The following is a 14,781-nucleotide window of genomic DNA, read 5'->3' on the forward strand; positions in this document are numbered from 1 at the left end:
CTCATATTTCACATAAAGCAGAGTCAAATGATGAGGCCTTTATTTCTTTTTACAGTCAGCTTCTCCTAGACTGTAGACAATTCTGACACCACGTCACAAATGTCCTGAATGTGTAACCTGATGTACTGCAGTTCCTGTGATAAAGCAGCAGGAAGATGTGACACTTTCTACTGTGGCCCATGGTCACATATGCAACGATTTTGTAAAATCCTACTGGAGCACAGACTTGAAAAGTAATAGTATTTCCTTATGCAAGCTGCATTATGAAAGCAACTTTTGCAGGCCAAGTGATGCTGCACCAGGCAACAGACAGTTGAGGTACACCTCCGAGAACTTTTTGTGACATGCAATTATGAGAGCCCGGAAAGTGTTTATACCTGAAGCTTCTGCTGGAAGGCAGTTTTCTTTTCAAAGTAGAGCCTGGAACACGGGAGAGTGACACACAATGAGTGAATTGTGGCTAGTGCATGAAATAATGCCAATATGAAAAATAACCCAACTAAAAACTAAGAAAAAGGAAACGAATAAGAGTCTATGTCATATCTTGATTGCTGCTAAAGAATACTGCACATACCAGGTGGCACAAAACATACTTACCAGGTCTGATTTTAGTCTGCAATGAACGAGTGTATGTAACCAAATTTGGCATATGTAATGTAGCAGTCATAAAGCACACACAGTACAAAAGTTTTCATGTACCAAAGAATGGAGACCTATAAAACCCAGAAGGAAGTGTGAACTGTCAAGACACACATTCGTTAATCTGGAAGCCTGAAAATGGTCCAGAGAGCATTCGAAGTAAATTTTAACATGAAAGCAGGCCCGGTAAGTATGTTTCACTTTCAGCCCAATTTTCTGGGAACTAAATGGATATGTGCATCCCCTGACAGCACCCAACAAATTACACCAGCAATGCGTGCTTATTACTATGTACTATTCAATTCTCCAAGACGCAGCCGCAGTGAAAGTAGGCATGAACATAGCAATAAAACCACATTTCCAATGTAAGGAACGCATGCCATAGGTGAGGTGTACTGCTGCTTATACATGCATGCCTAACAAAAAAAAAAAGAAACATGAAGGCAAAGCCCTCTGTTCAAAACAATGAATCATAAGGATTTAAAAAAAAGCTACAAAGGGACAGGGCAGCAATAGTCTGCTGCCTTATGCAACTTCTGCTCAAAATGTTCCGAAACTATTGTTACCTCAGTGAAGGCAAATGCATAATGTGGCATTCAATATGCGAGTAAAGTGGCATTCCAGAGGACACCTGCTTTATTGATGGTGTTCTAACTCCTCTAGGCAGAAGGCACAGAATGTATATTGCTTGTCTTTGGCTCCTTGCATTGCAGGGAGACCATGAATGGAAGACTGGGATCACACTTTTTTGTGCCTCTGGAACAAGCACGCCTAAAGTACTGAACCTCTTGCATAACACTTATAGTGACACTGTGTACTGCTCAAGAAAGCCATGAAAAGACATTGGCATGAGAACACTGGGATTATTCAAGCAGCTATAGCAAAGATTAATGAACTTTTTCCCAAGCTGGCATTCGTTGGCTGCCTTAAAAACTGATGGAAACACTGTGACAAATTATTTCGTGCAAAATGAATTCCTAGTCTCCAGCAGACTCAGTTCCAGAACCTGGTAAAAAATTTTGAGGTTACTTGCACATTCGTGCCACTACCAGGTTCATAATGCATGATTTGGCCCCAACACACAATGAAATGCAGACTTACCTAGACTTGGCTATGTCTTTCTTGAGTCTTCGCTCGAGCAAGTGGACCTTGTGTTCCGCTTCCGTAAATGAGGCTGCCCGTTTACGATGCTCCCTTTCACTCTCGAGCCTCATGGCCTCCGCTTCCATCACCTGGTACAGAGAAAATGGCAACAATAAACGGCAACCTCATGAAATGGGCACATGAAAAAGCATACTTTACAGAAAAAAGAGCTGCTCCAAACAAAATTGAACTGTGACAAAAAGAAGGAAAAGAGAAAGCCTGCTGAACTGCTGAATGAGATAAAAAGACATTTATTGACAATTTCACTTAACAAAAATGTCGATTGTATTTTTTGACACAAGAATTGAACAGATCCTATTCCAGAGCTCGCTGAATTCAGTCCGCGTTCACACTTTCTTTAGCGCGGAAGGAAATTCGTAACGCATCCGGTCCGTCGACGGCAGTGACGAAAGTAACCAAAATCTCTTCCTTGTCATTTTTGGATGCTTCGCTCCTTTCCTCCCCAGTACTGTGGGAAAGCCACTGCGGCGGTTGATTGTTGCAGTGTTTCCGCTTCTAAACTGTGTTTCGCAGACTCGGCCCGTTAGTATATAAGCGCATCACTGTAGTTCGTAGGAGCTTCGCTTCCTTTCCCTTATGCACCGCAAAGAAACCTCAGCGTTTCTCCTCTTCATATCGCGTCCCCGCAGAAATGGCTATCGTGAATGCTAGCGTGCAGTTTTTATTTTTTGTTCTTGGTGGTGATGGTATTGGTGGTGGCAGTGATGCTTCGCCTCGTCGCATCGAGGCACTGCAGAGAAGCCAGCACGGCGGGTGACTGCCGCAAAAAACATGCCGCGTACCCTCTCGTTCAGCCAACTTGTATGTTTGCACATGTGCGGTTGGTCAATAAGCGCATTATACTACCACAATTTGTCAAAATTTTAAACGTAGTAACCGGAAATTGTGTTTTCCGGGAATGTATTAACCGGGAAAAATACAGTGTAACTCTATCGGACATTTTTAATGTCAGCGATTTTGAGCGTATGAACCGGGAACGTATCAACAAGCTTTTAAAGTAGTGGGCACGACATAGTGCCACAATAGACCAGCAAGCATCTCAGAGACATCATCCCCTCCTTCAATACAGCACTATCTAATAATGCAACCAATGTGCACACTAAGGAGTGTTCCGTGCTGCTTTCCATTCACGCTGTGGCAGCGTGCAAAGTTCAACACGTGTGCCTACCTTATCTGCTGTGCCAAAGTGCTACCAATTCGTCCATTGTAAAACTTTATTTCCCTGCACGCATGAGGTGATGATCTTGCTCCATTCCTCTCCTGTTGACATCGTCCCACTGACAACAGTTACCATGTATCACCACTAAAGCTTCTAGCTTTCATGTGTACACTGTTGTAGCAGGCACAACTGTATCCTTTAGTTAGTCCATGTGTAGTTTCTTCACATAACAGACTCTTCTGCTACAGTGCTCTGGCTAAGATGCCTCAACACCAGCGAGAGAGCTTGGGCCTCTGCACACGGAGCTGCATATCAGAGTGCCCTAACCAGGACTTGCAATGAGCGAACAAGCCAGGTGGCCAGAAAAGCACAGCGCCCCTGTGTGTTTTCACGGGAATCTTCAGGTGAAGGCACTGTCTTAACGTACTTACACACCTGTCGACTTTAAATCAGCACTTCAAGTAAACCATTCAATTCAAAGTTATGCTTTTTGACAGATGCCAAGATACCCCTCCGAGTTACCCTTGCTATTATTTTAGCTACCAGTGTACACCCTGCTCACCTTCGGTCTTGCATTGACATGACTCAAGGCTTCCCAAAAGACCGATCTGTGCTAAAAAGTAGTCAGGTGCAAAATTGCATTTGTGCAACAGCTGCCATAAATGCTTACACAGTAGTCCACATGGTCCCTTCGATATTTACACAAAAGCAGTACGACACTATATCTAAGAAATGTACAACATTTGCTTAAACATAACCAAGTAGCTTTAAGAGCACCATTTCATCTACTCAGCAGCAAAGCTGGCATACATGAGGATAAGGTCACATGCAGTCAACTCGCATCATTCGAAACTTCTTGGAACCACTTGGAATTTCAAAAGCGTGAATTATCTAAGACTGCCTGAATATCGATTGAAACGACTGAAGACAAGATCAAAACTGGAGACAAGAAGTGCAACATGGGCATTATACCCTTGTTTTGAGCTCTCAGAATCATTGACAGCAGGGTTCTGGAGACATATTTGAATGCCACTGCATGTTTCCTCCCAAATAATTAGGCTTCATCCATGACAGCCAGTTAGACTCTTCTACAGCAGATGGTGATGATGATAAGGATGTGATGTTTTATGGCACATCAGCTACATAAGCCATTCTGAATCAGGTCATGTGAATTTAAAATTCAAATTTTTTTTAACTGCGCTCTCTTCACAGCATTATAATAAGAATGAGAAATGACTTTTCTTCAGCATGTTTTCACACTTATACATAAAGAGAATCTTATGCTTTCTGTTGAGATGTATTATTAAAGGTTACAAACGGGGGAGGGGCAAAAGACTATCAGACTTGATGCACAGGTTATGCCTAAATTTTGCCATACAATACTCTGTGTCAGCTTGTCACGACTGCACAATTTGAATTGCTGCTTTGTTCCGCATTCCCGAAGTGCTCCTCCTCCTTGAATTTCAACTGGCAACATTACGGTATTATCCAGTACAAATATACCTATGGTTTACTGTTTTGGATATGCATGTTATCTTTTCTGGCAGTTAGCACAAAAAACAATGAGTCTTAACTGAGTGTGCTGGATTTTTACAAATCTCTGAAAACAATGCAAGCTAACCAAAACCTAATTAAAGAATCAACCAAATTTTAATTATCCAGACACACCACTGTTAAGGTTCAGTTGTCCACCTCCAGGCCCCACAAACATGCACACACACACACCTTCATAGTAGCATGGTTGAGCATCTCCTGCCAAGCGTTGTCAAACTCCCACTGTGTCTGGTTGCTGAGAAAGCGCTGCTCCGCCAGCGAGATGGTCTCCTTGGCTGCCTGGTGCACTTCAGATGCCCGCTGGTACTGCACTGCTGCTCGCTGGCACTCCAGCTGCGCCTGCACCAATTCCACAAAGTTCTATGCTCACCGAAGCATGTGGGGCAAGTACACTCCACATGCTTCAAGCAGGTTTACGAATGTAGCATACACATGTGGCACACACATGTAGCATATGCATGTGGTATACACATGTCACATACACATGTGGTATACACATGTCGCATACACATGTGGAAAGGAAAAAAACAGAATGGGTCATCTTCAAAACATAAGTCTGCAAACGCACGGCATGCCAAATACACACCAATGGAAAAAAAAGCCCGAAAATGCTTGTGTTCTACCAAGGGTTTTAAAATACAAATTTTTTTCAAACGGCACGCTAGTCACTACAGACTGCACACTATGCCGCTTTGTGGCAATCAGTTCAAAATTGTCAGCAAGACTGCTATGCAATACTGCAATTCTGCTATGAGCAGTATTCAAAGTATATGCACTGAGCAGAAAAATGAAAAAATGCAATGCATTGTTTCATGACACAGGTGTGTTATACACACACAAAGACCAGACAACAAGCGATGTGGTTGAGGCTCACCTTATCGTAAAAGACCAACAGAACTGCATAAGCAAACCAACTATTTTTCTGTGCGATAAGAAGGTTGCATTTCTCGATAGTGCTTGAGGGGGTGTGAGCAGTTTTGCGTGACATTTTTTCTGTTGTGTTTTTATGTTTTTTGGTTTCATGACTTTGTGTGTTCCTATAAATATGAAGGTTTAAAAAATAAAACCTTTAGTTGCGAGTCAGCACTTGTCCTGTGTGCTCCTTTCTCTGGTCAGTCGTCTTTTGTGCTGCTTTATTATGAATCCGTACCAACTACCCAACTGAATGTTTTGATGTATATAAATGCTTCCACTGCATTACAGACATTGTGACAGTGATGGTACCAAAGAATGTATGTGTATGTGTGTGAGTTTGTGACGGCTGCACATGCCAAAATCTGCACCAATAGTGGTTCTACTGCATGGAAATAGTAGTAGGTTGAACAGTGACACCAGGCCAGGTAAACTGTCCACACCAACAGGTGATGACATGCCAAGATGATCCTTGCCATGACTAGCAGAAATCACTGCCTGAAAACTTGTGAAATTATCAATGAAGAAGACATCTGCAGAGTACCTTGCCATGAAATTGCAAGTGAAAAAATTTAGCTGGTCAAAACAGTACAATGTCTCTGTACCACCTATTGATCAGTGGACAGAATGAAAACCATGAAGAATCCAGATAAAATGTGGCAGATGGTAATGCAAAATTTCTTAAGAACATGGCGAGAACGTGGAGATAAGATATGGGCCCGCAGCTAGCCTCAGTCAAGATGCTATTTCAACAGTGAGAAAGAAAAGGGTCCACTCAAAGGTCTGCAGGGGTGAATTGGACACAGAGCAAGGTAAAAAGTTGGGGTTCCCCACTGCAATGGCACTGTCCATCATGAAATTGCATCAAGTTGTTGTATGCATGATATACACTAGTGCTCCGAAGCATTGGCGTGCATGTGAGGCAATTTTTTTACAAACAGGCATCTAATTAAGAAAAGATCAGAAGATAGCATCACAACAGTGTACTGCTTCCAGACAGCAGTTATGTGGCAATGCATCAAGTGTCATTTACATCTCATCCATTCATGCCCCAAAGGCACACTTTCTTTGAGAAATGCATCTCAAGAAAAACCATTTTTGTCTTCTGTCTTCTCAATGCAACTACCAACATCTTCCTTTACATCCTTAAAAATGTCCTGATGCACTAATTTTCAGCAGTATTTATTATAACAAAGTCTATTTGTTTCAATCTACATGGTCATGTTGGTTTATTTCATGGCTCGTGCCACAAGTCCAAGCCAACATATTAAGGCTTACATGACCAAAATATCATGTAAATTATCAGTACACCACTTGGGCACTTGCTAGCATTGATGGCATTGCAAGGTGTCCTCTACTGCCGGTTATGATGAACCAAGATAAAAGATCTGGGTCATAGCTAAATTCCCCAACAGTGTACAATGAAGCCTACTCCACAACACACAGTTGTGATCAAAATTAATTTCAGTGTCCCTTTAAAAGCATGGAGCTGAAGACTAAGGGTGGCCAATGCATGGTGACTAAATAATGCTGCTAAAGAATCCCTACCGACAGAAACCACAAAGGAATGTTTTTAGCTATGTGATACCTAGAAGATGTGCTCTGTACCAGTAATGAAGCAGCAGGTTTGAGAGTTTGTAACGTCAAAACCTACAACAATACAAAATGCACAGACCTAAAGAGTACTGATGTTTGTACTTTATACACATAATAGAGCAAAACCAAAGAGTCGCCACCTGACCACGGCCTGTAAATCTGGAGCAGCTGCAGCATCTAACCCAAACAATGGTGCATGAAAAGATACAACAATCATTAAATATTTTTTTCGGCTGCTGGTTTTTACCAAGTTCCAATATAACAGCTGAACAATATACAAGATGAAAAGTGGTACTGTTTACCTTCTGTGCATATTCTTTGGCTTCATAGTATGGCCGGGCTGCTTCAATTGACTTTCCAAGCTTCTTTGCCAAAATACGCAGCTTGTGACTAGACTCGCTGAGAGTTGCTCGGAAGGCAGAGTTGGCATCCTGCAAAACCCAATATATGACACGTTGCAATGAAGATGGGCCACTGCGTGGCTGCTGTCAAATGACTGAAGAAAATGTAAATAAACAACATTCATTGCACTATCATAAACTGGCTCCCATTTTTCTAAATGCAGCTGAGCCAGATTTTCCCCAATTCGTGAAAAACAACACATTTTTTAAGAGAGGGATATCTATAAAAGACCCTACAAGATACAAGTAATCTACCCCAACTAACCAACCTCAATATGAATTTGCAGCCTCATTAACGAGAAGTTGATGCCATCTCAAATGCTGAAAACAATGCCATTTTCATGTTTAATATGCAGGAATTCTGTATTAGGAGCCACTGCAAGATTTAAAAAAAATGATATAAGAAACACAAGAAATTCATCCAAGCATTCCAAGACTCCCTGCAGCAGCACATGAAAAGCATGAAAGTTCATTGTAATTGCTCTTTTTTCTCTTCTTTAAAGGTTACCCGACAGAACACAAGTGTCTTCTCACCTTGTGCCAAAAACAACGCTCGTAAATGTGCTAAAGGTCACAGATATCTGAGCCGAACAATCCATCTAAATAAAGCAAATGCACTAAATTCTGTGACTTACGCCCCAAACCACTATCACAACACGTTATCTACCCCAGCACTCTGAAAGCACGTGAAAACTGAAAGCCTGCGGAAACAATCAGCAGCATATAGAAAAAGCCACAAACGCAACGTACAATGCCATCCAGCTAGCTCTATCACTCTACCTCCCCACAAAATACCATGAAATGAAATGTATTGCCCTGGCACAGTCTGAACAGCTGGCTACCAACAGTTATCACGTCTCCACCAAAAGCCCCTGCATCACATCTGTCTATGTGCTCACCTGGAAAAAAAAAATAGTCCTGAATTACTTTTCTAGAAGCAATGCATCATCAACTAGACCCATACCGAGTTTCATTATGGGTACCCTTGATAATGCCAAACAAAAGCTGGTTAAAAGAGAGCAGCATTGGTACAGTGCAGCAATTACAAAAACTGCACAAGTCTGGGCTTAATGCTAATGTTGCATGAGTCACTCCTAACATATTAAAAGAAAGCAATATCTGCAACCAGAAAACCAGGTTTATGTTCAGAAGAGTCAATGTTTCATTTTATGAAGCAGAGAGCATGAAAAGAATGAGATGCCGGTACCCATCGTTGCATCAAATCAGATCTCCCCTCATGCCCCCTCCTTCTCACATTGCTTCCCAAAATAGAAATGCTTTTGCTTTGAGAGAGAAAAAAAAACATGCTGTCGAAATACAATGACTTTTTACACATTCCACTGAAGCTTCAGGCAAAGTATGTCTGCAGCAGGTGTGCCTGTAAAGGCAAGGCAAATAGTGAAAAAAAATCTGGCTTCCTCTTTATAGGAAGTAGTACTCACATCTAATTCAACTTCTAGTCGGTTGATTTCATCCGTGCAGGTATTCAACTTTTCCAACTGGATCTGCGTAAGACGAACAGCAGTAATGTTATGAGACACGTCCATGGCAGCAGCTGCAGCAGCACTGAGCTCATGCCAGAACCCTATCAGCTCCCAGCTTCGAGAAAGGCTGGTTTTTCAAGTGCTAGGCAAACAGGAAGCATGTGGCCTCTGTTAGATGGCTTGCCCTAACTGAAAGCAATACCTTGCGCTGGCCAGGGCCAGGTGCCTTAGGCAATGCTTATCTTGACATCACCCCTGCGACTATCTGTACGTTGTATTGAGAAATCCTAGCAACCCAGGGAGAAGACAAGAATGGGAAAATTAAGAACATGAAGTGCAGATACCATTTAATTATGAAGCTTTGCTTTGTGCATATGCAAAGAACATGAGCAATTAAAGAAAATCTCAGTAACGAAAATGTTTACTGCATTTTTGCATCGGTTGAAAGGCAACTTAAGTTCCAGGAAATTGATATTTCTGCACAGAAATAAAACTACACACATGGATCAAATATTTATAACACCATGACAGTCTCGATCAAACAATACAACATAAAGATAGCCAAATTGCAATCAAAAGCTTTCATTTAGGATAGCACCTTATTTTTCTGATACCTGTACACCAAAAGCAAGCTTTACATCAATCAGATGTTACCGCTGAATTGCTAAAAAAATTGCGTACTCCTAAAACGTGTTACGTTTAACGTGATAAAACAATAAAAATTAACAGAGTGCTATGACATTAGTGCAACATGCAATGCTACACTTGTAGTGAACATCCAAATATACTGACATCACATCATAAAAACAATGTTCACAAGTTAAATACAAAAGTATCAATATCAAGAATATGACCAATCACTTCACATCAACTTGCACAACTGCCTGATGCTTTCCTCTTCATAAATGATTCTGACATCCTACAGTTGGAGGAATGCTATTAGGTCATCACTGAAGGAAGTGGGGAGGGAACAAATTTGTTTGACAGCAGTGAGCAGAGGCAATGTAAAACCGTCTGACCCTTGGAAATGCACTTAACTAAAAACTAGTGGCTGCACTAGCTGCAATCTACAAAGGCATCACGTCATAGAAACCAGACTAATTTAGGCTATGCTGATATGCACACCACTGATGTGCAAGAATAAAACATATAGGCCCTTTTGCCCACTTGAGTGAGTGACAGCTTCAACTTGCAAAAGCCTTTATAAAGCACAGGCTTCAAGCAGGCCAAGATAACCTCAAACTGCGTGTGCATAGCAGTGCCCGCACAAGTGATTCTGTTTCCTAACCTACGGTGCGAAAGCTGTTGTGGCCAGGAATCAGATCTCATCAAAATCTGTGCAGTAAATCACGAAACTTAATTTTTACCTGGGATTGCAGCTTTCGCATTCTTTAAAACCTCAAAGCTTCCATCACACTACACCTCTGGAGGCCACATAACACTTATTGTAATATGGGGAGGGGGGAGCTTCAAACAGACGGGAGGTGTTTCTGTCAACGCTCCTCCTTAAAAGACGTACTCGGTCGTGACCGTGGCGTAGGCAAGTATGAGCACAAGCATGAACTCATTTCGCGTTGCTGTCGATCGCAAATTCCTTCCAAGAAAATCTGACAGTCAGCATGGTCCACTCGACCTTTTCGAGACGAAGTGCTCCCCCCCCCCCCCCCCCCTCTCCCTCTTCTGTAGGCTCGCAGATACAGGATAAGATTTATTGCAGATAGCACAACGCAACATCTCCAATCATAAACTTCAGCATATATCGAGAGAGGGTTGAGCATATATATATGGTATTAGAATGGCGTCGAAACCAAGCTGGAGCTGGGCGCCTCTGTCGACCTTATCAGCGCTTAGTGAGTAAGCAGAGAGGAAAATGCCAGCGTCCTTCGCTCCCATACAAAGCGAAAGCAGCACTTACACGCGGCCTACGGATGCTCACGGCCGCAGGCATTCATCTAAATTAAGGCGAAACCTAAAGCGCGCGGTTCGTGCGCTGCTCAGTTGATCCGCACGACGCGAGATCGGGCAGAAAAGGGAAGAGCAACGCAACTGTTCACGTGCGCTTTGCGTAAATTCCCTTCGCGACTGAGTAATAGCTGGACGACTACGCACGCTCCATTCGCGGAATCCTGTTTACGCAACGCGCAGCCTTGAAGCTTCTGCGCGCTCCACGAGATGTATCCGCGCGGACTCGGGAAGCAGCGCTGTCTGAAGCAGAGACACGGGATGCAACGGAGAACAGCACCAAAAACAAAAATAGCACTGAGCGGCTAAATTTGATTTGGGCTCACGTAGGTGCTACATGCTGTATATAGCATCGATCACTTCCTCGAGCCGCGCGGCGCGGTCTATTTTCGGAATCGCTAGAACCGACGACCAAGAAAAGAAAATCGATAAGCTCCTAAACGGTACAGAGCAGGTCAAGTATGGTAATCGCATTAGCCGGAATACCTGACCACATTACGCTAGAAACCAGAACAGTGACCGAAAGGTCAACGAGGTTATTTTCATTAACGCGTCGTCGGACACCAACATCTAGTTTCCAAAGCAGACCACTAAAGGACACCAGTCCAAACGCATCACGCAAAATCTGAGAGAACGGGCATGCAGTCATCACAACAATGCTCTCAGCACTTTGACAATTTTCCAAAACAAAACCACACATCAGGAATTCCCGCACTACAGCACTGTTTACAAACAACTTTGCAAAGACGGTGCTAGATTCCCTGCCCCGTTCTGCGTTCGCACGACCTAGCTGCACAGGGCGAAGTTCTATTCTTCCATACCCTAAGCAAGTATTTCGAAAGCGAAATACATTACTTGAACACGGGGATCCAAGGCTTCCTCTCCAGCGTCATCAGCCATCCGCCGCCACTGACCAAACCCACTTCAGCCATTGATGCCCAGGGATGGTTACAGCCTTGAAGCTCCTCTCCAAAAGTTTTTAGTTTCGTATATTTGCACACGTAAGTTGACAATTTATGCTCAAAACTAACCTATAAATAAAACTAACTATTAGGTTATAAAATAAAATGCATATTATTATACATTTTTTAACATTTAAGCATCAGTGTTAAAAACAATGCGAAAATGCGCGTTACTGCAATGTATTTTCGTATTGGTTATGGCGGCTATGGCGCCTGTTTCTAGTTTCGCGCCCGGGCTCATGTTTTTCGTCTGTTTATCGCACGTGTAATGCTGAAACCGTTATACCGCACCTCGCGCACGCCTCATGACAGGAACAGCTGCTATGGACGCAAGTGAGGAAGACTGGAAAGTGAACTGCAGTGATGAAGAAAAATACCTGCCGCCTAGTGACGACCATGGCCTTGGCTGTTCGGACTGGGAGCCCAAGCCCGAGGAGATCGCCCGGTTGTACGCGACATTGGCCGAGAAAGGTTCGCTTGACCTCGAATGGCAGTGCCCCGGACGACGCTCTCCAAGCGTCCATTCAAACGAGTCCGACGGAGCTGACCGGCGTGCCGTGGAAGAAAACGAAACGAAGACGAGCGAACCGAATGAATTTGACTTTGATGACGAAGGCCCGGATCCCAACTGCAGCCCCAAAATTACACCACGGCGCCGAGCTGCGCCAGCCACTAGTGCGCAGAAGCGGGTCGCAAAGTTTGACAAGGTCGTTTTTGACGTTCGCAGACAGCGCGAACTTGATGCTATTGATAAAATAGAGCAGCGCCGACAGCCTCAGCAGGTGGAGAGCGCATCTAACAAGCGGTGATGGCAAGGCGTAAAGGCGGCGACATTTGGCCTCGGCTTTGATGCGTGAGGACAGCGCCCGCCTCGCGCTGAATCATGTTATAATTAATGGCAAGATGCGCGCGCGCGCAACATTTTACCTAGATCCGTTGCATACGTACAGCGAGACGGCTGTTGTCCTTTCTGACGTTTCGATCTGTAATCAAATTGCGTTTGCATTTGTCGAAAACAAAACGTGCACGCGCTCTTTCGGCGTATTTTTTTTTATCTCGAAATAGTTTTTGTACGTGAATTTACGATATCGATCGCCATGTTCATTCTTTTAGATTTCGCTCAACGAAGTAACGTTGGAAGGGGGTCCTTGCTCGTTAGAACTTGCTTGTTACTTTCTTTTGTTTTCCTTGCGGAACGTTCGTTAGCTGCCTCTAAATTTACTGTCATAAAGAGGTAAACTGTAAATAAATCTTTAAATGTTTTTGCCTGCACATGTCAGTTTACTCACGTGTGGTAGAAACTGTAGGCTCGCGCCTGTAGATTCTACAAACGTTAGCCTCTGCTTTGTCAGACTGAATTGAAAGAAAAAAAAAGCTTGTCTTCTGCCACTAGAATACTACTGTGTGTAACATATTTCAAAGTGCCAGAGTTGAGCTTCGCATACTTGCAAATTCCACCCAGCCACATGCTGCTTTCTGCATGGGGTTCCAGCAGGGGCAAATTTAAAGGGAAGGTTCCTCTATGCCTACCCTATTATCTTTCCCCCTGCAGTATCTTCCATTTGTTTTCCTCCTGCTCTGTTCTTTCCTACATTTTATTGCATTTTCTTTTTGTTCCTTCCATTTACAAGATTGCACCTTCTGCCAGCAACCAGGGAGTATTTAAGTCCTTAAGCACAATGGACGTCGACCTCTTCCTGACTCATTCTTTTTTCCGTGCACGCTCATACTGGGGCTCTTCTGATCTGCTTTGCTCGTACTTGGACACCTTTTCTTTTTGTGCCCCCACTTTTTCAGTGGCTTTTGTTTGGAAATTTTGTCCGGGCGTTTTGCCCCTGTTCATTTGTTTTCAATTCGTTCATGTCAGCTATAATCCTGGGTTAGGCACGGGCTTTCTCCCATTTTTCTTTTTGCTGTTACTTTCAACCATGGGAGTTTGACACAAGGGAAGGTTGACCGCCCTCTTCTCAGCTAGGAATTTTCTTTGCAAAAACAATTGAAAGTCCCACTTTTCTGACAAAAAAAGTCATAGAAAGTCATATAAATACATCATGCAAATGTGACACCCCCCCCCCCCCCCCCCCCCCCCCAGCCTCCCAACTTTAGGAGTCGCCAAAAACTGCGTCCCTTGGTTGCAAATGCCCGTTTTTACCTGACTCCAACACCCAAGCTGTGTTACGCGTTCAAAAACAGACAGGGAATATCACTAACCAACTAAAGGAAAGTGTTGCAATTCTGTCTGACCAATAGCAGTAGAAAATTAGTTCATAGAATTTTGAAGACATGATATTGCTCGTTGCTGAGATACAACAATTCTCACCTTTCCGGCATGTCAAACTGAAACCACACTTACAAGCACACATCACTCTGTAACGTGTGCTCCCAAACGCTGCTTCACTTCACTATTATGTCCTTAAAGACCCCTTTTTTGGGGGATATTACATAAGAAGTGGGGTTAACATAAGAACCTAAATCATTTTACTGTGAAAGCAGTACCAGTGGCCTTTGGCAAAAATGTTGGCATTGTGTGAAGCCTCACTGAGTGAAGCCTGCACCCTCCAGAAGCACCCTTACTGCGCCCCTTTTGCTAAGGGGCTGCCCACTCTAAATCCAACTCCCCACCCCACCCACCTTCACCCTCCAGTGGTGCTATCCACCAAACATCCATCACATGGTCACCCTCCATGCAGTGGGAAAGCAAGCTGCCCTTCAGAAGCATTAGCCACCTGCCCACCCCACCCCCTTAGCTAGTAGGCTGTCCAACCACCTACCCATTTTAGTTTTCGACAAAAATTTATCACGTGTGATGTCTGGGCTTGGAGTAAAAGTAATCATCGAGGGTCTCGTTATCGTCCTGTCCGTTTTTTTTTTTTTTTTCATGATAAAAGGTGAAACGTCGCTTTATCTTGGAAGGCTGACAGGCAGGTGATGGCTGTGATTTCGTGAGG

At 43.4% G+C, this 14,781-nt stretch overlaps 2 protein-coding genes across 2 annotated transcripts in view; one reads left to right on the plus strand and one right to left on the minus strand.

Annotated features, from left to right (window-relative positions):
• The window catches only part of LOC144125398 (SH3 domain-binding protein 5 homolog), a 29,279-nt gene extending 17,452 nt beyond the window's left edge, over positions 1-11,827 (minus strand). The window contains exons 1-6 of the mRNA XM_077658749.1: positions 11,727-11,827; positions 8,868-8,930; positions 7,327-7,455; positions 4,688-4,855; positions 1,741-1,871; positions 378-420 (exon numbers count right to left, since the gene is read on the minus strand). Of these exons, the coding sequence (XP_077514875.1) occupies positions 378-420; positions 1,741-1,871; positions 4,688-4,855; positions 7,327-7,455; positions 8,868-8,930; positions 11,727-11,771 (579 nt within the window). The 5' untranslated portion in view covers positions 11,772-11,827. The remainder of the gene's footprint in view (positions 1-377; positions 421-1,740; positions 1,872-4,687; positions 4,856-7,326; positions 7,456-8,867; positions 8,931-11,726) is intronic.
• A 189-nt stretch (positions 11,828-12,016) lies between these two features.
• Positions 12,017-13,097, plus strand: Pa1 (PTIP binding protein Pa1). Its single transcript, XM_077658750.1, has one exon. It carries the CDS (start codon positions 12,139-12,141, stop codon positions 12,640-12,642), a length of 504 nt encoding a protein of 167 aa, XP_077514876.1. The 5' UTR covers positions 12,017-12,138; the 3' UTR covers positions 12,643-13,097.
• Positions 13,098-14,781: the final 1,684 nt, after the last annotated feature.

Source organism: Amblyomma americanum, chromosome 3, assembly GCF_052857255.1.
Source record: "Amblyomma americanum isolate KBUSLIRL-KWMA chromosome 3, ASM5285725v1, whole genome shotgun sequence".
Taxonomy (NCBI): Eukaryota; Metazoa; Arthropoda; class Arachnida; order Ixodida; family Ixodidae; genus Amblyomma; species Amblyomma americanum.